This window comes from Xiphias gladius, chromosome 11 (assembly GCF_016859285.1).
Source record: "Xiphias gladius isolate SHS-SW01 ecotype Sanya breed wild chromosome 11, ASM1685928v1, whole genome shotgun sequence".
In the NCBI taxonomy this organism is placed as follows: Eukaryota; Metazoa; Chordata; class Actinopteri; order Istiophoriformes; family Xiphiidae; genus Xiphias; species Xiphias gladius.
Window position 1 is genome coordinate 7,852,336 of NC_053410.1, and position 27,740 is coordinate 7,880,075.

The 27,740-nt window shown below is 39.9% G+C and overlaps 1 protein-coding gene across 1 annotated transcript in view; it reads right to left on the reverse strand.

Annotated features, from left to right (window-relative positions):
• The window catches only part of LOC120796279 (inactive phospholipase D5-like), a 61,776-nt gene continuing 34,036 nt past the window's right edge, over nt 1-27,740 (reverse strand). Inside the window, exons 2-10 of the mRNA XM_040138914.1 lie at nt 20,117-20,253; nt 11,619-11,805; nt 9,331-9,439; nt 8,891-9,018; nt 6,839-7,036; nt 5,698-5,834; nt 5,355-5,520; nt 5,115-5,205; nt 1-4,254 (exon numbers count right to left, since the gene is read on the reverse strand). Of these exons, the coding sequence (XP_039994848.1) occupies nt 3,704-4,254; nt 5,115-5,205; nt 5,355-5,520; nt 5,698-5,834; nt 6,839-7,036; nt 8,891-9,018; nt 9,331-9,439; nt 11,619-11,805; nt 20,117-20,253 (1,704 nt within the window). The 3' untranslated portion in view covers nt 1-3,703. The remainder of the gene's footprint in view (nt 4,255-5,114; nt 5,206-5,354; nt 5,521-5,697; nt 5,835-6,838; nt 7,037-8,890; nt 9,019-9,330; nt 9,440-11,618; nt 11,806-20,116; nt 20,254-27,740) is intronic.

A 27,740-nucleotide genomic window follows, 5' to 3' on the forward strand; every position in this document is an offset into this window, starting at 1 on the left:
AAAAATGTAGCCATCGGATAATTCAGTAGTGCTCATTAACAAGGATATTCAATAAATATACATTCCTTCTGTATTTTTAAAGGTATATAAGATGTCATTGATATCATAATCTCTAGAAAGGCTCATAGCTACTGTGCACAATTCATAAAGGCAGGGCATGCAAGCAGCAGGCATGCTCAAAAAATTTCAACACAATAAAGGTAGGCGACATTAAAAAGCTTTAACGTTGAGCATCATTGTGTTTAACTACGCAGCGATCTCAAACCCATCTACTTTCCATTCTGACTTCAAGAAAAAAACGATATCTTTCGGAGAGTATTCACTGAGCATTGCTCAGTTTTCTTTAGTCTCAATGGAGGGATGGACAGGTGGTCAGTGCACATCGGGTGATACGGAAACATTCTAGTAAGGTATAAGTCCCCGTTGTAAACATGCCATTAAACGTGTGGTCCTGGTCCACGCTAACTGAAAAATAGTCACCGCTCTTCCGGATCGAAATAGTTTCTTAGACAGGTAAAGTACATGAAGACCTGGGTACAGGGTGCATTAGCTGCATTCCTGCCCCCATATAAATTATAGCAACATAAAATAGTGAGTCTGACTCCAGACAAACTCTCAGATTACAATTAATACAGAGTGGCGACATAGTGCTTTACGAGAAAATACGTGGACGTTAAATATTGAGGTAATGCCCTCCAAGTTCTACTCACTCTGCATGGAGAAACTGTTCTACAAAAGACACGGGTGATTGTGTTTGCTTTATAAAATCATCAGTGCCATAAGCGTTATGAATCAGTTTATGGATGGATTAATGGTTGTGTGTCACACGTAAAAAGAGAAAGTGTCAGGGCACACATACAGCAGCAAAAAAAGTAATTTTTTAAATTAAATTCGTTTTTGCATGTTAGAATTAAACATTTAACTTTTTTTTAAAAATTACATTATATGTTTTATACTTTAGTGTTTTATATATTAACTTCACATGATCCTGTACTATACTGTGGGTACTATATGTGTTATTTTTCAAAGAATTATTCATCTTCTGATCTCTTGTTATCAAGAAATAGTAACTATCATCACACTTTCAGCTCAGACTTTAGCCGGAAAATCACTTAGGTTCCCATGTTGCTGCCTTTTATATATTTTATATGAACTGGCATTTTAATAGTAGTTGTGAACCAACATGTATATCCAATCAAGGCTGATTTTTTAAAAATTATCGTTTAATATTGAGTGAGAAGAAATGTTCTTTCTCATGAAATCCTCTAGATGGCAGAAGTTATCCATCATGGTCAGATTACAATTGTCAGGGGTGTGTTTCTAACTAACAAACGTTTCATCCTCTGCTGGTATTAGTTGTTCAGCTGCATGTGTCCTGTCTGTACATATAGGGAACATGTTATGACAGGACTGAGCCTGTATAGTCGCTTACATTCGACCTGTGGCACAAACGGAGCAGGCACAAATACCGTTCATCCTGTACTGTACTATACTGTACACAATACATATATGCTCTGAAAACTGGTGGACCGCTAGATGGCTTCCACAAAAATCGGTTTTTATATTATTTTAGGGCTGCAACTAATAATTGTTTTCATTATCGATTAAGCTGTCACTTAATTTCTTGATTAATCGATTAATTGTTTTGTCAATAAAATGTCGGAAAAAGGTAAAAAAAATGCCCATCGCAATTACTCATAGCCCATGTTGAGATATTCAAATGTCTTTTTGGGTCCCAAAGATACAGTATGCGGTTTAATATCATAGAGGACCACAGAAAACAGCAATTATTTGAGGAGCTAGAACCTGTGATTTTTTGGCATTTTTGCTAATTACCTGAATATTTGGCAATTAATTTTCTCTTGACTGACAAATCCATTGATCAGCTAATTGTTTCAGCTCTGTATTATTTTACCACAATGACTATCTGTTTGTAATTCTCTTGTTTTACAGCTAAGCTTACTTTGCAATCTGACTGAGATAGCTTCAGTTTACCAGCAGAATTAAATGATTGAATTCACTCTGCCAATTGAATTCAAACAAAACGCTGATTATACCCACGCTGATTTCGCATTAAAGCACTGACCTTAACACCCTGCAAATTGTTGATGAAGACATCTCTATATAGCTCTCGCTGGTTAATGTTTTCCTGTTTCCTCGATAAATGGCTTTGGAAGTTAAAAATTCTTCTACAATATAAACCCACAAGCACCGTTGCTACACGTTGCACTCACAGCAAAGAGTGTGTAAAGGTCTTAAACGGACATGCAATCATTCCAAATGCAAACGAAAGTTGCTACAAGCTTTCAGTCAGGTGTAAATTACTTTTTCTTTTCTAACAATCCCGCATTTTTAGCTCTGACTCCACATGGTAAAGGTAACATATATTCAGTCACAGGCATGACATTACAGGACACCATGTCCTTGAGGTTAAACTGCAGCAAACACGTCTGCTGTCAAGCTCTGTTAAAAATTCATTGTATTGATTTGGCAGCCAGCAAAGACCCTCTGGCCCTTTCTTCAAACTGGTCCCTTAGTATTTGTTCAGTAAGTCACAACATTGCATTTGGAAGGATACCATAGATATCCATTCGATTCTTTTTCTTTTCCTAGGATTTGTATATGGAACTAGTATTGATTATCTATAAGGACCCTTTCAGATCAACAGGGGGCCTTCGTCTGGGGAAAGAAATATTGTAATGCCTTCAGCTTAAAGCAATGAAGGCTGTAGTTTTGCCAATGGCCATAGGACATTTGGTGTTACCTAATAAACACGGTAGAATAGGTGCATCATCTAATTAAATTATGACCTCTATAAAATAAAACATTTTAATATCCATCATCCTGCTGTGGAGAGAGATATGATGCATTGAGTCTTAGATTATGTAGCTGGTGTCTTTACAGTGTTTAGTGTTTGCGGTATTGAGATTAAAACATGGTGGACACGAATTGATCAATCCCTTTAGAGCCCCGCTACCTCAACTGTGAGTCAGCACTCAAAATGAGTTATGAGGTTTTTTCCATTAAAAGGCTAATGACAATGTTCCTCACTTTTAGCGGTGAATGTAAAATTACTCGTTTTGGCTCCTCGGTGGAAATATTTCAAAATCCTTTCCAGGGATCTTTGTCAATGAATATCAGTTCTAAATAAGTTTAAATGCTACGCAGTTCATCATATATTTAACAGAAAAACATTAATGCTTCATTCGTCATTTGCCTTCCATCTCTGCATAGGCATGCAGGTCCCATTCTCCCTTTTAAAGGGTGATAATTTATGACTGCCGTAAACAGCCTAAGTGACATACAATAATTATGAAATCTATACGATTTTATCTGTTTCCTTTGCTTCAGAGACCTCAACAAGGACAGAAAAAAGTTTAAATAAGTAGCAAGATTGTAAGTTATTACAGTGTATTAATCAGTATTTCTTCTTAACCAAAATGTTTTGGTTTCATTCTTGAAGAATCAGTCCGAGGTTCCAGCCTGCAGAGGAGCATCCACTTTCGATCCTGAGTTCTTCCATGTACATTATCAAGTCCTGCGAACCAGATGTTACTTAAATCTTTAAATCAGTTTTTTTTGTTTTCTACAAAATGACAATAATAAAATGCTATAAAGACCCAGTGATATAAGTCCATTGTCACTGGAAGAGAGCAGTTCTCCAAACATCACTCAGTGAAAACGAACCCATCATGCTTTGCGGTCACAGTGATCCATTGGAGATCTCTCTGCTGCCGCTGCTCTCAGCTGATTGACTGGGGGGATCCATTGGATTGTCATGGTAATTACCTTTGATTTGTACCTGTCTGTTGTCAAGGTGACTTATTTTGACTTGTCCCCTCTCTTGGTAATGGTTTATAATTGGCACCAGTTCATTTGCAATGCCTTGGTGACTCGTTTGGCTTAGTTTGTCATCAGGGTGTCTTGTTCTGACGGGCGTTTGCCCATCATCTTTTTGACTGTTTCTCATTGGTGCAGGTCCGTTATCATGCTGGCCTGTTCTGATAGGCACTGGTCCATTGTCTAGGTGGCTGGCTTTTACTGGCACCAGATTATTGATCTGGTGCTTGTTGCAAACAGGGATCTTATTGGACTGCAGGGAGCAGGTGTAACGTGAAAACCAGTCCCTGTCAAACGCAGCCCGTAGCTGCTCCACAACTGTGGAGTTCCTCTCCTCGATACCGTCTGGTTGACTGATCACCAGGCCTGCTCCTGCGTTAAAGGTAAACTCATTCCCCACCCAGTCAAGGTTACCTGTTAGGATAGGGAGAAAGAAAGAAATAAGTGATCACAGCCTTGTGTCAAAAAATCTCACAGCACAATAAGTAAGACAAACACCATGCCAAGATGACCAAATAACAAGCAGAATTTAAACAATGCCATGTAGTATCAATAAACTGAATCAAAGACCATTTGGCTCAAAGACCAGACAGATACACTTTCTATAGGACTCACTGGCCATTTTGGGAAAAGATTGGATTTATTTCTTTCTTTTCCGAGAACTAGATGAAAAGATTGAGACCACATTAAGGGTCTGTGCGTTAAGTACAGAGCTGGAACCAGGAGGTGATTAGATTAGCATAACATAAAGACTCGAAGCAAGGGAAAACAGCTAGACTGGCTCTCTTCAAAGCTCAAAAAATACAAATATCAGCACCCTGTTATGTATATATGCAGTGACTTCCCAAAGTACTGGGCAGATGGAAAAACTCTTGTTAGTCAAGAAATTGTTATGACGAACACAAATTATTGTTTTTACACCACTCTTTGTCTGCAGATAAAACAATTAAGATACATACCATGAACTGGTTAAAATGAACACTTTTGAGTTGCTGGTAGGTGTATTTTTGAACTTTGCTGAGAGCCAGACTAGCTCTTTCCACCTGCTTCCAGTATTTATGCTAAACTAGGCCAATCTCTTCCCAGCCCTAGCGCCATAGTTAGTGTACAGAATCCATGAGTGGAATCAGTCCTCTCATCTAATTCTTAGAAAGAGACCAAATAACCGTACTTCCTACAATACATACTATTCCTTTAAGCCCAGTGAAAATGAGATCTGCATGAAGTGAGCAGAGCTAAATAGGACAGTCATAAAGTCTAGTCGATGAGCTCACCTAAATAAATGGCCCTATCTGTCACCATAAACCTGTTGTGGTTTATTCCCTGGAGACTGCCATCCTTCTTCACTCTGGGGTTGAAGAACCTCTACACACAAACAAACACACACACACACACACACACACACACACACACACACACACACACACACACAAACACACACTGTGGTTCAGTGAAAACTGATAAAGTGTATCTTTAGAGTTTTAAATAGTTTTACATTGTTGCCTTGTACTGACAGCTTCCAGTGAGCAGTTGGCCTGCTCCATACACAGGCTCCTCAGGGACCAGATGAAGTTGAAAGTAAGCGGTTGAGTCTTTTCCCAGCAACTTATCAGCAGACGGACCCGCACCTTCCTCAGGATCAGAGCCTCCCGGATAAGGCTGTCAATACGAGACCAGTACCTTGGCACAGATACAGACACACACACAACTGTGGGCACACAGCCAGATGGACACGCAGGCATACACAGAGTTTAATCACTTGAATCAAAGCAAGCTATCCAGGCTTTTGATGATGATGAGTGCCTGTCAAATCTTTCCAAAGAAAACAAGCTCCTGCAGTGGCAGAGTGGTTCTAACTTGTGGGCGTTGCTGCTGAGGAGAGGCAGGTAATCGATGATGGAGATATATATGAAATGGCGGGCTTCTTGGATGACCCAGGAAATGGCTTCCAGATCACTGCTACGGTCTTTGGGGATGAAAACATCTGGGGAGCTCTGTCAGGAGAAGAGGAAAGACAGCAAAGACAGTTAGGAAGTGTTGGCGTTGGGTGATAGGAGGATGCACATCCAGTGACTGTACTCCTCTCTGAAGCAATACACATGAAACAGGGTCAGTGTGCGGGGTAAACAAATGTTTATTACCGCCATGACGTTAACTCAGAAAGGAATCTTAATAATATGCAGAATTACCATCATGATCGTTAACACGTATCACCATAACAACCAACTCAGCTCTCATCATCATTGCTGTTCACCCAAAGGACAAATAGGATTTGATTGCCCTCCTTTGTTTAACATGTGTATGTGTGTGTGTGTGTGTGTGTGTGTGTGTGTGTGTGTGTGATTGTGTGCATTTCTTTTACATGTGAGTAATAAGTGGCATTAGAAAAGTCTGGAAATATCAGTTCTAACTTCTTTATGAAACGCATCTGTGAATTTACCCTGTATTATAAACAACTCAGTTTAGATTGTTATCTGTGTGTTTTCTAAAAAATAATACTATATGTGTTCAGCATTATTATTATTTTTAGAATTTATGTATATTTGTAGATGTTGAAGACTCTGATGACTGGATCTCAAAGGGTCACCTGCTTGTTCCAGGATTTCCTCTAAAAGTGAAGAGGACAAGAATGACAGATTTCTGTAACCTAGCAACCTATTTATTTTTGCAAAATAATATATGGGCAGGTGTAGGTTAGATTTTTTTTTTCTTTTCCAGCACATTCTGGAGACAGATGTCTTATGTTTTAAATGCTTTCTTTACTGTAAGCATCACTTTAAAAATGTTCTGGTATTTTGAATCTAACTCTTTTATACAAGCCTTCCCCTTTACTTGTGCCATCGATACAAGGTGTGTCTTAAATTATGGGTTGGCATGTTAACTTTGTCCTTGAAGTGTCCACCAGGAATTCCTACATAGTAAAAGCATTACTGTGGTAAAACAAGCGTTTTCCGTGGACTAATGCACAACGCAAACTAATGCGATGACTGCCACTTACAGAGACGTAGGCCTGAGCCTTGGTGCTGTTGAGGGTGAGCTCCAGAGGTGTTTTCTTGTTGAAGAGAGCAAAGAGGCGCTTGGACCAGAAGGAGGGGATGAAGTCTTTATGTTGGAGCCCCCAGTAGAGACTGAACACTCTGTGGAGGTCCAGAGCCAGACAGCTGCAGTTGTACACCAACACACCCAGCTCCTTCCTCTGGAGAACAAACAACACGTCTGTTAGATCACCGCTAGGATGGAGACATTTACATCAAAATCTTTGTAATTATCCTGAACACTGAAAATCATTACTTTCACCATCATCAACAAAATGCTGTCCATCATCTCCATCAACATTTCCATCAGATTTCCTTTTCCAAGTTATATTAACCTATCTGTCTTTTACTCTATCAACACTTTTTCTCTCTGTTCTAATTTTTCTTTCTTTGCCCTCCGCAGCATTTTCGTTTCAAAGAGGCACTTATCAATATCAGCTTCTCAGTTTGTACCTTCTAAATCGCCTTCTCTTTCTCTCATTCACTCCGCACACTCATTCTCTCCCTGCAGTGTTTGCATGAGCAAAGTATCCCTAATAAAGCTTAGATCCCACTTGCTAAAGTCATCTTCAACACAACCTATTTTATCTCCCTCAAAACGCACCAAAATACACGCTGTAAAATATTAAAAACACAGTCCATAATGTGACTTGTCAAGTAATTTTTTCACAGACATGAATGGAAAGTAGAAAAGACCACAAACATGGCTGTCCCGATTGTCCAGTGGTCTAAAACACAAATAATGTAACTTTGATACCCTTGATATCCATCAATTGATTCTGGCTCGGGAGACAAACTGCTTCCACCAAGTGCTGTCTAATGAAGGCAAAATGCCATGGACAAGTTAAAAAACAAACCAACATATTAGATAAGAAATTCGAAGTAAATTATCAATAGCTAGCACTGGATTGTGAAATTTCCATGTATAAATTTACATTTCTAAATTGAATTCTTCAAGAATTACATTAAGGTGCACAGTATAAAACATATACAGTATGTCGAAATAAGTTCGGATTTATGGTGGCCACCTTGAGCTCCTCGCAATTCATCTTCCTTAAATCTTTGTGTGTCTAAAGATAGATGAAGCTGCCTAACAAATGAGTCTTCACTTAAATGAACCAAAGATGCCCAGCTTTGAAAAAGGAGACGAAAGAATGACCGCTCTCTATTTTTGGATGCCACCACTTTGCATGCCCTTTCTTAACACTCCCACGCCTCAACTCCCCCATCTACGACTTTTTGTAGAAGAGACACTGACATGTAACTCGTGCATAAATATGAGATAACTATCTGTACAAATGTGTTTTTGCTAGGGTTCATAACATTTAACTGAATGCAGTTATGCATGTATGGTACATGCCAGCATCTATATCAAGTGACTCTTCTAAGACATCTAAAAAAAAAAAAAAATCCAAATATACAACCTTTAGGGCACCTGTAAACATCACTACTGAGTAAAAATTCAAAGTTAAGCACTTATTTATTTATTGTCCACGGTATACATACAGTATATTCTATCCGTTTACATTTGCGAAATAAATTAACCTGCGACCATTACACTATTTTAAGTTATTTTAGATGATGCAGTTCTCAAGATGGATGCCCTTTTTGCGTAAGACTGGTGGAGTGCTTCAAATAGAACGCTGCACTTTTGAGTCTGAGCCAGTAGAACATTATCAAAGCGCTTCACATTAGGGAATACAGAACTTGTTATGTAATTAAATCTCGTGTAAATCTGTAAAGATGGATACGAAATAACAACACATGGCACACACTGTGATTTGTAATTGTAACAATTTGCATAAGTTTTGTTACAATGCGGCTTATAAAAATGACAGAACTGAGATTAGAATGTTGTATTTTCACAAATGTCTCTGCCACAGCCTGTTTTTGCGTATTTATGAATATGTTAAATCATAGATGCGTGTGAAGGACTATGTACAGTACGTGTGTTTCTGTGTGTATTCTGTGATGTGTGGTGTTTTTGTTTTTGTTTTTGTTTTGTTTTTCGATACTGTGGCCAGGGATCTCCAGTCCATGCTGGCGCTGCCGATGTAGAAATGTCTCCTGTCGACCACCCAGAAAGAGGAGAGGAGGTCACCTTTGGTCAGTGCTGTCATGTTCACATAGTGGACTTCAGCATCTAGAAAGGGAGAGAAAGGGGAAGCAGAGATATCAAGAAACAGACAAAAGGCGGCAAGGGAAACAAAGATAGGAAGGTTGAAATAAAGTAAGTTACGTGTGAGAAAGGGAGAGGGACAAAGAGAGAGATTAGATGACAGACAGAAAGGCACAAAAATAGATGAAGGGAAAGTGAGTGAGAGACTGAAAGGACTGAGGAGGACAAATAGTGCGAGAGGACGGACAACAGACTAAACAGACAGAGCTAAGCTGCAGCATGTTTGAACACAAACAGACACACAGAATGTATAATGAAGTGAGGGTGAGCGCTGACTGTGTCTGGCAAGCGTCCTGAGCTCAGTCGAGTCAATCATCCCGCTGGAGATCTTCAGCTGGATTCCTTTTGCTTTCAACCCCTGCAGCCTGGACAACAGAGCCCTGCCCTGAGGGAAACACACCAACAAATCACTGCTGTCACGTGAAATTCATGCGGTGTTTATTCAGACAAGACTCTTGTTTAGTTTATGGATTTTCTTTAAAACTGTGGCACCCTCAGCAATTATTCATGTTCTATTTTTGTTCTACATTTCCCAGAGATCGCTTGTCTGTGCCCAGCCGCTGGGATGTCTTGTTTCTTTTTCTTGTGGTTTTATTTTGGCAAAGTATTGTTCATATTTGTGGGTGATGCGCTTTTCTTTTTTTGTTCAGTCATACCTCTGCTCGTTCTAACTACCGAATAACATACATCCTGCTTACAACAACACATTGTTCAACATCACACATTAAATAGCAATTTTGTCAGGTACTGTACATCCATTAGCGATGGATGTTATTGATGTGCAAAAATGTCGTAGACCATTTTGAGGTTACGCAGTGAAAGAATACTTTCACTTAATCCAGACACTGCATTCCAGTCTCAGGGTGTTTTCCCACAACCACAACCAGAATACAAGACATGTAAGTGACTCTTTTCATGAAATACACTGAAGAGCAAAGTGAAGTTAAAAACCCATCAGCTCACTGGTTTTTCTTAGGCGTTAAAGAGGGATTTTAAAAGCTTTCAGACGATTGAGATATGAATTTGGTAAACTGGGCTTCATCTCAATATCCAGAAAATGTATCTGATATTTTGTGCTCTCAGTACAGATCGTTTTACACCAAGCCTACATTTGGCGATAATATGAGTTTGGTATCAGGCTTTTACTGTGTGCAGAAAACTTTGCGAATTAGAGATGAGTCAAAGAAGTCTGAGCAGAAGTGGCGGGAAGCCGGTTACCATTTAATGTCTGTGCAGATGACAGTGAAATGTGATTGGAGGTCATTGTCTTGCACAGCACATTTCAGGAAACTCGAGCAAGCAAAGACTCTTGAATTCCTTCCATTTTTTTAATGATTTGAGGCTATGTAGCTGACGATGCCTCTCTTAAACATTTGTATGTGAGAAAAAGTTAGCTACAGCTAAACTTTTGGATGTCACAGAACTGAGTTGTCACACTTTAAACTAAGTTCACAGAAATGACAGCGATTCTTCTCAATGTGCGTTCACATTGATAATTCTATCCAGATTATGAGGACACAAAAAGACAAGCAGTGCACACTGCCTGCTACAGGAACCTCCCCACCTCCACCCCTTGTAACTTTTTTTGGCAAATGTTTGCGGAGAGATTGAAGCAGGCTGAAAGGCCATTAGCTCTTCTCTGCTCTGAGGCCTCTAAAGGACCAATTGCATTCCGATCAACAGCCTCAAGCTTTCATTAGTCCTGACATACTCCATTTCTTAAAACAGAGCTGTGTGTGTGTGTGTGTGTGTGTGTGTGTGTGTGTGTGTGTGTGTGTGTGTGTGTGTGTGTGTGTGTGTGTGTGTGTGTGTGTGTGTGTGTGTGTGTGTGTGTGTGTGTGTGTGTGTGTGTGTGTGTGTGTTTGTGATTGTGTGCATAAAGCCACACATCCGGTTCAAATCCAAAATTAATACCTCACTTCAAGCAACCTGAAAATAGTCCAGGCTAGTATTTTACCAGCAAGTACAATTCAAAAAGGACAGTTAAAGATTTCCTACTTTGTTGCTCATTTAAAATACTCACTATGTTGGACAATTGTGGAAACGTCTAAGTACTGTACTCGAATACAGTTTTGAGGAACTTTTCTTGAGTATTTTCCTTTTTATTCGACTTCTATTCGATTTATACTTCTACTCTGCGAAGCGGAATATTGTACTTTTTACTTCACTACATTTATTTGACAGCTGCAGTTGCTCGATGATTTACAGATTAAGATTTGTTCAAAAATCAGGGTTTTCTCTCAGAAGATATCAGCGAGCTGAGGTTTCCAGTTCAACGGAGTGCATCAATAGCTTCTCTGAGCAGAACATCAGTAGAACAATAAACAACCTTTGCAGTCACATCTGCAGGTGCATTACCAAACCTACAAACCTCAACACTCACGCTCCTTTTAAGTAAAGGATCTGAGCACTTCTTCTTCAACAACTGATTATTATATGAAGGAGGCAAAGAGGCCAATTCACACACAGACACAGAAGAGGAGACGAGGGGGCTCGAGAGAGGCACGAAATTTGAATACACATCAGTGTAGAGTCAGGACTCTGTTGGCTTGCTGTGCTTTTACCTGTCTGGCAGCAGGCTGGAAGCTGGATTCATAATCGGAGGAGTTGAGGAGCCACAGCGGGGAAACTATCTCTACGACCCGGATAGCTTGGTCCAGTAGGGTGTACAGCCCCGCCGAGAGAGGGAGGTGGGATGTGGCATTGTCTAAGAAGGAGATGTCTTCCGGGATGTTCTCAACAAGCACTACTCTGTGGAAAATAATGAAAAAAAAAAAGTGAGAAAAAGAGCATTAAAAGGCATGATTAGGCTAGGCCATAGATTCCCGTTAATGGAAAAATGCAGAAGAAATTAATGTGACGTTCATGGTCTTTCACGAAGTAATTCGCTGTTTGCATTAGGGGCAGAATTATTATGAGCTTCAATTCAACTGAAACGATATTCTCTCTTTCCTCAATAAGAACCACTTCATGACAAATTAGAAACAAAAGACCATCTTCCTCTCTCCCTGGATCATTAGCCTAATGAGAGAAAGCAACATTTCTAGACCACCGTGCCCTTAGCGTCATTAAATCTTGAACAGGTTGACTCTGGCAAGGGCTGAGAATAAGTGAAGGTTGATGTTCAGAGCTGTCAGCAGTGTAGATTGAATTTCACCTGCTCAGGGAAAAGGGATGCATTTTCGCTGTATTCTTGCTGGTTTCTCATACACACTACTCCCTACGCTCTCACTTGGTGCATTTTAATGTCATCATCAGTCTGGAGTAATGTACTGTGGCTGCAGCGAGCACTATACTGTATACGAATAATATAATGAAATCATAAACAGAGGCAAAATAAACGTACATTATGTCAGATTCAGTGGATTGCATTAAATACAGAATAGCTGTATCCTTGATATTATCAGCTGAAGATTCAGTCTAGTCAGGTATTTCTCTTTATCGTAAAACTGTACCACCAACCCGAATGTTAAATGATGTGGAAAATGTTCTCAGTGATAGCTGTTTTGCTCTTTAATGTTTTGTATACATCACTCTGAATGTCCCTGCGCTTTCTGCCAAGGTGTAATGTCGTTATCTGGCTAACCATGACTCTCAGCTCTCCTTAATTTATTTCTGGAGTCAACAAATTGAATCAAGCCGTGGCAGCCCTGGATTTGCAGCCACACAGAACTAGGCAATTAACAAGCTCCAACGCTCACCGCATTCTCATTGAATCCGGCTTTGACGCTGATTTCTCCCAACTGGATTAAAAAAGACAAATACCGTATAAAGGGGGAGAGGGAGATGCGCAAGGGTGAAAGGCTCCGATATAAATTCTGCAGCACCTCTGTGGTTGATTAAGTCTCTGGATAAAATGCTTTCCAAGAAACTAGCAAAACCACTCCTGCAAAAGAACTTATTCAATTCCATGTGCAAGTACCGTGCTCATAACCAAGTCATCTTGAAAGTTTGCATGGTAGCAGTGAAGCAGGGGTTATGCCAAATTGCATCTCTGAAGTACATTCTCATACCTTAGGACTCTTAATAAGCATGACATTATTTTTATCTAATCCCCTTGCACTAATACTTGCACAACCATTAATATTATCAGTGTAGACACGGACAGGATGTCATCTGTGACGGAAAGGACAATTAAATTTGTTGGTTGGTCATGCTCTGCAAAGCTGATAAAACCTATAGACCACGACAAAAGAAATAACTGGCTCATTTAATCCTTAAGTAGGGATGCATCAGAACACCTCAGCCTTAATGTAAACTGAAAATGGTAAGCTTCATCATTTCAGGACTATTTGATTAGACCGCATTAGACTGTAAAGCGTAATTGTATACTGTTAAAATAGATTGGAGCAATATTTAAAGGTGAGCAGTAATCTGAGTCAGAGTTCAAGTAACATTGATATAATCTTCAAGTAAACATAACATTGACATATTATCACCTCTGAAGTTAATATACTCAACACATTAGCAAATAGTTGCCTATTTACACATATACCAGAAGACACTGTAAAACTATCAATCGTCTGAAATCGTGTTTCAGGTCACCCAACAATAATCACTCTCATTTCAGTTCTGTGTTGGTCTCCACCAACTCCTGACAGACATATGTGTCTCCTTAGCCGCAAAACGCTCCGCTAGGTTCACCAGCTGTTCGGCCACTTCGTCTGTGTGACGTTTGTTGTTGGACAGGTAGTGTTCAGTGGGTCTATCTGACATTCTTTGCCGGAAACATCTGCTGTCCGCTACTGGAAACTACGCCAATCGGAGCACGAGAGCGACGGGAGCAGTAAATCTGCCGGCAGGAAATCCAAAACAATGACCTGAGAGGGGCAGTGACACTGACGGGAACTGAGTTGTGTGATCATCCTCTGTGAGTCCATCACTTTGAGTGACGCCTTTCATATTACACATAGTCATTTGACCCATTGTTGGTATAAGAATTATTGATTAGTGCAGCTTGGAAAATTAGTCCCTCCAGTAGTGTAGAGTGTTTATGTTGTGGTTGTTTATTGATTGTTCCCCTTAGCCAGCTGATTAAATCTGTTTTTGGTAAACTGTCAAATTTCATATGAGGTTCAAAACTTAGCTAAGCTAAGTTGATGTCATTGGTCAAGTTAGAATTACTGAATCATATATTCAGTGCACCATCTCTCAGTTGTATTAGCTTCTGTCTATAAACCAGTGAAAAACAAGATTAATTCCCCCAGGTTTTTAAAGCTTCTGGCTATAAAACATGGCGGAGCCCTGTCAAGGGCTCTGTAATACCAAATAGATCTTAGCACTCGGACCAGTCAGAGTCACAGTGTGACAGCTCAGGGTCCGGCGAGTGCTTCACTCAAGGGCACACTGGTGGGAGCATGTGCTGCAGGTGATAATGTACCGGCGTCACATTGAGAGGCAAGTTGCCAGCTGCACAGTGTTCCTGGCCAAAGTAAAGCCAGGTCATGTTTTTTGCAACTGGCCAAGGGTCAAACTGTAGGAGACACACCCACTGTGATGATAACATGCTTATTTCTGCTCATGAAAATGCCAGTCAATGTGTTTAGTGAGGCAGAGTTTGGAAAATTCCCAAGTAACGCTGGCTCATACGTGAGGGTTTTATTTCAGTGGATATTCTTCCATTTGCCAGCTACACAGCTTGAAGATTAAACGCTGAGAGTGAGTAAAATGAAGAGTGTGAAAAGGCACAAGGAAGCCGATACAGTGCGCTGTGAAGAAATTATAGAGAAGATTAACGCTGACATGGTGTACAGTATCCGCCTTTGTTCTATACAGCAAAACCAGGACAGCTACGGTAAACATCTCACAATGAGGAAAAGCAAGGATGGATGGAAAACAAATTGAAGAAGAGGAGTAGGAAGTAATCTTATTATGAAAGAAATCCTCTCTGTCCACTCTAATGGCTTTGAGGTATGATGGATAGTGATTCTGAGTAGTTCAAGCAGCCAGACAGGCTTTGGTATTAAAAGAAGAGAAAGCAGGGACGCATTGGTTATTTCTGCCTGGAAAGTATTCATTGATTTACGCAGTCTGTGGTGTCAACTGCTGGTCACCTCCGTTGTAACCCATCTGCGCACTCATGGGTGTGATTCAGCCGCAGCAGCCAATACCTAAGTGGTGTAAACTTGATGGCGTGCATGTGTGTGTGTGTGTGTGTGTTCGGGTGTGTGTGTGTGTGTGTGAGTGTGTGTGTGTGTGTGTGTGCGCTTACATGAGACAGTGAGACAGAAACGCAGAGAGAGTGTGTGGATGTAAAATCCCTCACTCTCAGAATGAAAGTCAAATTAAAAGTAAGGAACTCTCCTTCCTGATGTTTTAATTCAAAAATATTTCACACCATTACGGAGCTGTCAGGTCCGGGGCAAGTTTACATGTTGAATACACAGTAAACATCATATCAAAATCCCTACAGCATGTTAGGATAATGTATTTTATATGCCGGCCAGTTACATGCAAATGTATGTGATACTGTGTGCCTGCTATAGCGCTTAGAGTAACAGCATGGGATCACGTCGAAAATATCACAGTGTGGCAGAGGCAGCTCCTGACATCTGATATAAATTATCCACGCTCTCATAAGCCGCCCTGAGCTCCGGGTGTACATCAAAGAGAACATGAATATGGGTATATCAGGAGCGTCTGCTGCTCTGCAACCTGCATGCAGTTCATTTTAAAGGTAAATGTTAAGTCCAATGTTTTTTATCAGGGACGACCAAAACACCCTCTGCACACTTACTATGTAAATTTCAATCCATTATCTGAAACATGAGTCACTTTGAGATGTTTTCTAATCTCTGTGTTTTATGCAAATGAATGTAGACTGCAAATGGCTTGTTTATCACATTGTACCTTGTCTGTCACGACTGCTGTCCTGAGTGTTTCCGGACATGACTGTTGGAAAATAGTTTGCCTTGACTGGCCCACCTCATAATTTCCCAGATCTGTTCAGCTCCTCATAGGCTATACTGTATACCCTGATATTCCACATGCTGGTTGCGGAGTCTCCGAGACGCCAGTTCCAAGCTACCTTCGGTCCAGCCAGTTGTGCTTCGTTTAAGAGAGCTGCTTGGTTAGTTTGGTTGCCTAGTTTCTGTGGCCTGTTCAGTTATTTTCCCCTGCCCACTCTTGCAGTAGTCACCTCCGCCAAGGAGGTTATGTTTTCACCTTTTTCTGTTTTTCGTTTGGTTTATTTGTCAGCAGGATTACACAAAAAGTAAAGAACGAATTTGCACCAAACTTGGTGGAGGGATGATGCATAGGCCAGGTAAGAACCCATTAAATTTAGGTGTGCATCTGCTCAAAGAGGTGGATCCAGGATCTTTTTAAAATCACTCTCGTCAACATTGCAAGATAGGGTATTTTTTGACATTTTAGTCAATATTTTGCTTTGGCAGAGGTATGTGCTCTACTGAGTTCCTAGTTTTTCTTGTTTTGTGTTGGCATCTCTGGAGTCGAAAATTGGTGTGTTCTCTGCTCTTAAGCCTTGGAGCCGGTTGCACCAGCTTTTTAAGTTCAAACTTACTCTGGTTGTGACCTAGGTGTTTATTAAGTACTGATTTATAATGACATAGTTGTTACTAAATACTGACACCAACTAACTGCCAGGTGTAACTGTTGCATGGCTAACCGCATGGCTTGCTAGCTTAACTGACAAAACCTTGGTTAGCTTGCTAATACGTGACTTGTTTAGACTGAAGAGTAAAAGCGGTAAAACGCAACATTATCGACATATCTGACTTGAAACGTTCTTTAATTACGATGTAAACTGTGAAAAAATGTTAAATTATCATAAAAACCCCCACAGTGCACCTAAAATTACAAAACATTATGCCAATAACATTTGACGCGTTACGTTAGCACAATTGGATATTTCCCACTCGCTCTAACCTGCCTGAATATTACCTGCTCTGAGACACACATATATTTCCCTAGCAACCAATTTACACATTACTCAAGTCTTAGCTAACACATTTTTTAAGTTTTAAAGGTGCAAACCAACTAGCTAATAGTTACTAATAACTTTAGAGGGACTGTATACACTAATGTTGTACTGGATTTACATATAGCAGGGGCCAAACTTGTTAAGCAACATACTGTAACAGAGAATTTCTGAGCATATGAGACACCTTAATGCACCTAAATCCAATTAACTGTATTATATCATGTAGCTTGCAATACATAAAAAGACCATGTCAACATTTCAGTATACTGAGAAGTGCATTCCTGCTTTCTGTGGCTATCTAATTTTAGTATCGCACATAATGCATACAATACCATTTCATCTGTGTTTATAATCACCTGTTTTCAAACGTCCATTCAAGGAAATGTGATAAGCTTCAGGAACAACCCTGCCATTTTTGAGATACTGATGGAAGGAAGGCACAATCGCTCTCAGAAATGTTTTCAAACGTTGTATCCTGAGGCAGCCAACTGCTCCCAAGGTGCTAAAAGCTACACAAATTTTTGGGCGTGAGTCAAATCTGCTTCTCCAGGCATGGTTTCTGCTATTCCACAAAGGAACGGTAGATCAATACTAACCTGCTTTAACAGCCGTCTGACACCAGGCAATTACACATGCTCAGGCGGGATATATCAGATGAGAGGTTATAAACTGCTCCGATAGCCAAGAAACACACACACACAGCTGTAAGCCTAAGAGTAATCATGTTTAACTACAATCATAGCTGAAGATGTTCGATCTTACTGCAAGACAAACACATGAAGCAGCAATCTGGACCGGGGTGAGTCTTTTTTTTTTTTTTTTTTTTTGCTCTGTGCAGATACACAGTAGCAGCAACCCATCTCAGGTCTCCTGTCCCTGAAATGCAAGAAGTAGCTTCATTCATCGTGCAGACAAAAACAGGTGAAAGGGAAATCTACGTAACAATACAACCAGCTGTGCGCGACATGTCTAAACTACAACATCACAAACAAAAAAAAGCTGCCGAGTCATTGCGTGGGCAGCTACAAGGCCCAGAATGGCTCTCCTTTTTCTATAAGTGTAATGGCGTCCCAGTCGGCTTTAATTGGATTATTTGGTAGGGAAAGTCTTGGATTTCATTTTAAGTTAATCACTTGATAATTTCCATAGTGTGAACAATTGATATAAGGAATGTCACATGCATTTCCTTTGATGACTTACAAGAACCTTTAGTAATTTAAGCGAGCATGAACAAGGCTCAATGTACCCTAAATGTGTCATTCTCATAGTAATCTATCACTTTTTGCGGTGGAACTTGCTCTGAGCAAAAATACTTTATGAAATCAGTAATTATAGACCTTGTAGGTCTTTCAAATGATGCGTGTCACGTTAAAACTTCGTCATTAGGCTCATGGGAAATAAATAGTGCATACCTGGGAATCTGAACGCACATATTCCTGAAATTCTTTTGGAGTCAAGTCTGGAATTTACAAGCCCCCGTCCTCCCAGACAGCCAATAGCAGCTGATGAATCTATTCATCTCTCACTCATTCCAACCCCGAATCTACCCTGATATCCTCTTTTTTCTTCCCCCTCCATCTGGTTTCACCCTTGCTCCCCATCATCCCTCCGCCAGCCTCGCATATATCTCTCATTCTACCTCCCCAAGCTCCAGGGGTCCTTCAGAGGAGGAGAGGAGTCCAATTCAGCTTTACAAGTTGGGATTAACTCTCAGCTTTGAGTGGAAGTGAGGGATGCCTGACAGAGTTCTCTGGAAGGCTGTTAAATGGCTGATTTGAGGAAGAAGAGGGAGAGAGTAGATGGACACAGACACAATGGAAGAGAAAGAGGGAAGTAATTTGAGGCTGAATGGGAAATTGAATGACGAGGGGATAATGGAGGAGTACCAGTAGGAAGTGGAGACTGGGAGAACAGGGACTGCAGAACTGCTGATTAACCAGTTTCACCATCAGGACATACTACAGTGGTTTTCAGGGTTTTTTTTCTGGGGATCCATATTCTTAAAACTTTTAATGTAATAACCTGCTAAAGTCTGGTATAAAGTAACTTTCAAAACAGCCTGGTTCATTTCAAGGCAGAGGGGGTGCCTACAATAGGATCAGGTTGATGGATCTTTTTTTTTTTTTTTACATTGCCGCATTGTTTTTCTATACTCCCTCTAAAATAATGCAAGCAATGTTGAGAGGTCTGCTGCCTCTACACTGCAGTTTATATCTTGTGCCGGTGGGTTAGACCCCTTGGGATTGTAACATTGCACAGACTGGAACTGCTTTATGTTCATAACTGAGCTAAAACTATTTGTTTCTAGCAACAGAAGCTGGTGGAGCACACTAAGCAAGGCCAAGGCAAGCCAAACGGGTTAAAGAAAGGTTTTCATATATAGAAGGTACGAGCACCAAAGGCATAAACTACACGTCCAAAATCATGTCAACCATAGTCTCAAAAGATTTATATCTTACAATTAATTATTTTTTTACTCTCCTTTTTTGTGTACACATTGTAGCTCCTAAAAATAAAGAAACTCTCATTTTTTTTCTCACACCGGGCATGTCTACTTGGAAGCAGGCATTCTGAATAATTTTGAATCAGCAAAACCAGAAACAAACAAGCAAAGCGAGAAAAAAAGGCTGTGGTCCTATATCCTGTTTAGAAGTGATAATTTTAAATGAATCCAAACCAAACTTCCCATAAATTATTTGGCTAATGGGAAATGCCACAAAATAGAATAGAAGCAATGGGATGAATTGGAAAAAAAGTAACACATGTTATTGATGGGCAGGAAGCCATTTGGGACAAAATTTGTTGTTTAATAATGACTAATAATGATATTAATGACACCTAATATGACATAACGTAGTCTATCACAGCTTGGAGGTCAGGACCACCAAAGAGGGGTCACTAGATGATTAAAAGAAAGACAGAAAAGCCGTTACTTTTGCACAAAATTACTGTTTGTTTTGTCTTTTTTCTTGGCTTTCTTTCGTGTCTTCAGACTGCTGAAAAAGTTTTAAATCAAAGATGCCGGTCAAGCAAAAAATCACACTTTGGCTGAACTGTTCACAAATGTGTCCACGGGCAATGAATTGTGTGTGTGTGTGTGTGTGGTTCTGCAGTTCTCACCTGCAGTTCTTGCTACAGTTCTCCTCTGTGATCCCGTCTTCATCTTCGCCCCAAATGTCCACAGCGGAGAAAATCAACGCCACCAGCACGGCGAAGCAGCACACCAAGGCAAAGATCACAATGCACTTCTGCTGAGACTGCAAGAGAGAGAAGGAAAGAAACATTGATTTCCAAGGTGTATTTTCTACTCTTCAAAACTACAGTAAGAACAAGGCCAAAGTTCCCCAACCTTGGCTCCCATTAGCTGACTGCTCTAGTTGACACGTCTGTTGATTTAATGCACACCTCAGCAGGTCATAACATGTTACAGAGGGGAATTAAACACAAACATATAGAGGGTCTGCGTATGACCTTGCCAGTTCAGGCTTTCAAATAAAGAGCACGAGGATTGAGAAAAAGGAAAGAGGAAAGAGAGAGAGTGGGGAGTCAGGAGAAACACAGAAAGGAAAGAAAGAAAACAAAGTGATCAGTAGAAACTAAACTAAAAAAAAGACACATTTTTGGCTTTGGCCTTATTTTTAGCCATTAACATTGGATATTTGGACAAAGTCCAAATGATCCCATACGTTAAAGAAGGAAGTAAGGGTCAAAATGTTCTATAAGGGAGGTGAAAATATGAAGGGGACAAAATTCACAGCTGTTTGTCATCCAGCAGCTTGCGGCTCCATCTGGCTACAGAGTAAGTGGCCCACAAGATGACGGCCTATGGTTTTACTGCCATATCTTAATACCAGCAGACCTTGGTTACCTGTTCATAATTTTGGGTGAAATATTTCAATTTTGGATGTTAGCTTTTTTTCATGGAGTTCTTGTTTTCTAATTTGATGCACAGCATGTTAAGATGATTTAATATATTTATTTACTGTATAATTGATCAAAATTACCATGTATGTGAAAACCCAGAAAATGACTTGATTAAAAAGCGAGAATGTAATCAGATTACATGGCGGTTGAATTTTGTGGTTATCTTGTTGTCTGCACAAAAATCCACGTTCTGCAATTTGCAGCTTTAGTTAAGAAACATCAAGGTTTGTGTCAGCATTGCTTTGTATATCTTTACATTAATCAACCCTCTACACAGATCGCCATGCCAAAGTGTCGTTCTGGCTCATGTCTCATGTATTGGTGACCAATTATAAGAAAGAAAACACTGGAACTCAACAGCTAAATAACCCCCATCGCTGCAAAATTACTCTGCAGAAAAAAAAGAGCACAATCCATTATTGTTGGCAGGAGGTGGGAAAAGTTCTCCTGCTTATTAGTATGACTACTTCCTATGGGATTTGTAGACCTTTGGAGGACCTGCTGGCAAAGACAGCAAAAAATTGTGCAAAGGTCTCTATTCTAACATGTCATCCCTTGGGAACAAACTGTTTTGTTTTTTTTGTTTTTTTTACATATGGCATTATCTAACCTGCGACATCAGCTCAGGTCATTTACGTGTTTGTGGTGCTCTGATGCCGATGGGAGAGCTCTGTGAGAGTTAATGTTGTGTATTAGACAAGCTTGGAAACTGAGAATAGAACAGAAACTTTTCACTAACCCTCCCCCCTGAAAAAAAGAAAGTTTATGTACTACTAATTTGTTTTACAAAATACGTTTTGAAGGCAATGTAATAACTGCCAGTAAATATGTTCACTGGCAATATTTTGTCATTCAAAGAAAGTGCTATATTGTTGTACCACACAAGTGATTCAAGTTATGGAAGATTGGGATTTTGTTTATACGTTAATAAAGTAAGCAACTCGTGTCTTGTGCTTCAAGTCATCGTTGACTTTTTGAGCATTTAACCAACACCACAGTATCTCTCTCTAACCTTAACCAAGTGCTTTGAGTGCCTAAACATAACCATAAAAACATGAATGGTGCTGTAGTTGCTACAAGCACAGTCAGTCAGCAGTTTGACATTGATATTTGACGTTAGATATGTTCTGTATGAACATTTTGCGACTTTGCTGATCCGTTCATTAACAACATTTCCTCATTATGTTGATGAACGACTTAATTTGGTCCCCGTTATGTATATTTGTTGTTGCAAATTAGTAGCCTGTTAATGTTATTTCTGTGAGACAGGTTTGTTTTCAAACCAGACATTTTGACTTGATAAAACTAATAACATTAATTATGGCTGTTTTTCCTGCTGTGACAAGGTCTATTAATGATACAGTAGTCATTACTATACTACACTAGTCAGTGGTGTAAGGACACAAGCTTTCATAATGTTCAGGTAATAACACAACCTCTGGTTCTTATTTTAAGAATCTAAAAAGTACATCATTATCTATAATTATTATATAATTATGAAGTGTTTATTTCATTATATTCAAGTTTTTATTCAAACTTAGGACTGAAAGTCACTAACAGAGAACAGCAAGTGTATCTATTGCAGACTCTGGATCCTCACCCATGCTTTCAATATAGTGAGCTGCTGATGTACAGTAGATTTGACCCAGTTACTGGGAAACGCCCCAGCTATTTGTAAAACAATAACAAATGTATCCTGATCCGTCTGAAAGCCGCCAGAAGAGCCAAAACTAATTATCCTTGAACACAGCAGATCATTAGCACAGTCAGCTAGACTCATTATCCCGAAAGACACATCTCATAGCATACACCATCGACCTCTGTGAGCCATACAAACAGAAAGCCTTGGTTATTTTATCGTTTTTCTAGTAGCTAAAGACATTCATGCCCATAGGTTCACATGTGGGAATTAAATGAATCTAGCAGTCAGTCAATGGAGTGTCCCCAGTGGACCAGAGAGACACTAGCAGGGATATTCAGCTTCACAGTCTCGTCCTCGCACAGCCATCTGTCTGACATGGGAATAACGTCGTCTATTTCCTGGCAGCGCTGGTTGGTGAAATATTATTCTTATTCCCTGTGTGCAGCCACAGTCTGCTCCACCAACATGTTCACCCTCAATGCTCTGAGTCTCCTGTTGGCGCCACAGCTACCTGAAAGGGTGACAGTAGCATGAAGGTTAAAGTGAATCAACTGCTGAATGAGGCAATGGGTGGAGGAATAGACTTGATTGGAAAAATGTAGGCGAAGGGGGGGGGGCCATCATCTCTAACTCTCCTACTGTTAAAGAACCCCAGGCACTTAACAAAAGCATACTCGGCAAGCGCTCACATTGTAAACGAAGGTTAGAGCAAAACTGTCACTCATCTGTTGGACCTTATGCCAGACGTACTGAAATATAAGCAAATGTAGATGAAGGTCTAGATGAGGCACTGCATGCCTCTATATATTTGCAGCGTTTGTCTAACAGCTGCTGCATTTACCTGTGGTCGGATGTGTATTAGCATAATGGCAGATATATGAAGAGGTGGGACTCAGAGTGTGCACTAGGGACAGTGTTATCTGACACTGGAGCACAGTTTTAGATCAATACACCTTGAATTACAGGAGGCACAGTAGTCTGTCTCACAGTAACTGTTTAGAAGTACAAAGACTGTGTTTAAATGTGACAGTCACAAAAGGAGGAAAAAAAGCAAGGGCTACTAGCTTGTCATTTTTCAGTGCAGTGAGCCCCATGAAGAGAAATTCATTTACCTCTATTGTACTGAGACAGAAATCTCAGAAACATATATCTTAAAACCCGAGCACTGTTTGCATGGCTAGATCCTACTAAGGGTATGTGTCTGTTTGCAAATATTTTTGAACTGACCCTCTAACAGTGCATATCTACGGTACCTGATGGTAAAACACTGCTACCTACCCTTGCCATATTGCTGCCTCACTATAAACAGGGCACTGAAACAGCAATTCAGTTTCATCACCAAAGCAATATCTCTAAAAATCTGAATCCCACTTGATTGTTTTTTTCTAAGCTATCTTACACAAATCTTTTTTTTCCTGTGTCGGTGCTTTAAAGAGGCATTTTGGCTGTGGACAGTTAAAGTTAATTACAGTGGCGTATGCTATAAAATTCCAGTGTTCTACCAGAGACAAAGGTAGCTTTGAATGACTTGCAAAAACAGGGTCATGAATAACATGATTTAGCGAGACTGCTCGCCGGCTGTTTTAAAAAGCCCTCCAGAGTCCATCCAAAAAAAGGCTGTGCAAGGTGGAAGGCACAGTGCCAGGCTCACACACACACACACACACACACACACACACACACACACACACACACACACACACACACACACACACAAAACAAAAAACAAATAGGCTACGCATTCATTGTTACTGTCTCTCTGCTTGCAGACAAACACTACAGACAGAGGTGAAGGTCAGGCCAGAGAGGGTGGATGTGTATATCCTCAGATCAGAGGGAGAAGTTTTAAACAAAGGCCGGCTGCCCTTCTTTCTGCAACCCTCTGCCAAACCTCTCAGTTGTTTAAAGCCTGCTCTTTATTACATTTGTTTAAGGATTGGCACATTCTGCTCATTTATAAGCGAGATGGGAAACTATCTGCTTCACAAAGTTTGAGAACAGACTGTGTATTGATTGTCTAAAGTTGGCTCTAGTTTCCTTATCTCCCGGTTTGTTTTGTTCTGCTATATCACCATAAAGCTGGTGAAGTAAAGCATAAGGACACTTGAAATATTGCAGTGAGCTGACGGCTCATGAGCACAAGTCATATGGCCCCTGCAGCGTTGGAAGCACATTTAAGGAAGTCTTAAAGTGCACCTACAGAGAGGCAGAATACATTTCTCCACATTATAGCCTGAGAAAAGTGTCAGGGACCCAATTATCCTCTTATCAGTGGTTCCTCTTTGTCGAGGCATGATGAGAACAGGGAGCCATGCTGCTCAGAGGGAAAGAGAAGTTTACACCACCAACAACAACACAACAGAAACTATCAACAACATATCCTGATCTAATTTGTTTAATGAGCACTTGGAGCACTGTAGATGTTGTGTGGATGCAAGGAGGACGCGTAGAGCACAAGATCACCACATTCATGAACACAGATGTTTGCGGAGAGAAAAGATAGAAAGAAGAGGCAGAGAAACAGGATGAGAAGAGGCAGTTGAAGCTTTTGTCATTGTATTGGATGGAGAATGTAGCATGACACAGATCAGGACTGACTCAGGTCAGGACTGACTGAAAATCAAACACTGAGTTATAGCAGCCAATATTGGTGCACAGGAGATTGAATAAGCACACATCTACAAACCTATATTGAGCTAGTGCTCTTCAACATGTTTTTCACTACATGGTCAGACTGGATAATCAAACTTTGAAGCTGATGTTGCTCCAATAACACCTCATTTTAAAACTGGTACTTATTCACTGCTGAACTCAAGAGTTATTTACACATAACTAAAGTCTTAACTGGCAAGGACATTTCTTACAACAGTGTAAAAATGCTCCAATACAAGTAAGAGTCCTGGATTTAAAATCCTACTTACAAAAGTACAGAGGTATTTCAGTCCAGTGGTTCACGACCTTGGGGATAGTCCCCGTCCAAATAGTCACAAGATAAAGCTGAGTGGTTGTGAGGTGGTTTAATTTTTTTTTTTTAAAAGAAAAAGATTTTGTGAAGTAATCGATTATTCTAACTCATTACACCTCAACCAATATTTAAATGAAACTAGACATCTGAAACATCACAAGGGGCCCCAACAAAGCACTGATTTTTTGTAAGGGGCCACAAGCCAAAATGATTAGGAGACAATGTATTTTCTAAGATCATCATATGTTTTTTCATGTAAAATCTTAATCTGCAAAGAAACTAGTAATTACAGCTGCCAAATAAATGTAGTGGAGTAAAAAGTGCAGCATTTCACTCTGGAATGTAATAGGTTAGAAGTATAAAGTAGCATAAAATGGAAACACTCAAGAATAGTACCTCAAAACTGTACTTAAGTACACTACTTCAGTAAATGTACTTAGTTACTTTCCACCACTATACATTGGAAATACCTCTCAATCCGAAAGTACATTAAAAAAAACAATTCAATTTGACAACTCGGGTTACACGAATATAAGTATTATCCAGACAGGTTTTACATCACTGATATAATATATAACCTGATGAGTTTTTGAAAACTTAAGCAGCCCTGTAAAGTCACAAATAGACCACTGTTTTGTTGCATGTTGGCACAGTTTAATCCAATGAAGTGCAACCTTAATAATGATGATAGAAAAGGCCAACTGAACACCTGACACATTATTTATAAGTGCTATTTTGGTCCACATAAAACTGCACATCATTATACAAGATTGAGAGACATCATTACACACATCATTACAACTTATGTAAGAGGTGACAATAGTCACCAGAAAACATAAAAAACAACCAACTCCTCTGTATGCAGATCACTTAGTCTCTCTACTATCTGGACACTTGTTTTTCAAAGTATGAGATGTTAGGAGAATACTGGCAAACCTCTGCCTGACACTATTACCTTTCCGTCACTCTCTCAATTATTCTCTCAATTACCGTTTCCCCTCTTTACGGCATCCATCCGCGGTTTAATAACATTTGTGATGAGCAAAGCGTCCGTGGTGAAAAAAGCACATGTTGTCCTGCTTTTGGTTCATCACGTAGGCAAAAGCAGATTGTTCACACAGCTGCTGGAGACCTGATGACAGCTAGTCTCGCAAATAAGAGTCCGTATGCACACAATACATAGACAAGTGTATCAGTTCCACTCACACAGAAACATGCTTGCATGGACCCGCAAATGAATGTGTGTGTAAAGCAACAACAAGGAGTGTGACAGTTTTTCTTTTAAACTTTTCCTCTCCTTGTTGATAGGTATGGCAACTATTTGTCATGCCGTGACAGAGAAGGACACTCTGGTGCAGGCTATTTACATCCTACAAATAGTTGAACAATGAAAACAACATGATTTTGATTGTTTGAAGTTAAATCTGTTAACTGTCTAATTAATACTTACTTAATACTCTGTCTAATTTAATTTCTGATTACCATCTCAGTATATTTGGCTGAGGATGAGTGGGTGGTGTGTGTGTGTGTGTGTGTTTTTAGTGAGTGCAGCTAAACAGGAAGTGAAGCCCTATGAATGTGAGCCCGAAGCGAATCTACAGTATGAGTTTTGAAAAAATCCACCCTAAAACACTGATCGCACTGATAGTGAGGAAAATAGTTGATGTGATTTCAAAGTGAGATATTTCTAGCACAACTACAACCACCTTTTGTTGTTCATCAGTAACACACACACACACACACACACACACACACACACACACAGCACACACACGCACACACTTGAACCTCAAAGCTGCCTGATAAAACTGCAGTCCTGGCTTCTGCACCAAAGTTTACTGTCAACTAATTTATCCCATTCGAGCAACACTCACATGGAGGAATAAACAATGCAGCAAAGTGGATAAATCTGGCAAAGGTTTTTCAGCTTTGGTTGGCATTTTTGACCATAAAAAACGGATTCTAAAATTAAAGTATTGGTCTGGCGTTGCAGTATAGAAAAGGAAAAGATAGATTTTTTATATTTCTTAAGTATGGTTGTTACATGATCCAGCACTAGACAGCTGGCTCATGTGTAGTATACATAGAAAATGGGTTTATGTGTTTCTGCATTGTGTTGGTGTTTCAATATAGACAGTGAACTTTGAAAACACAATCTGTAAATAGTTTGAACATATCAACGGTGTTTCCAATTGCACCAACATCAATTTGGA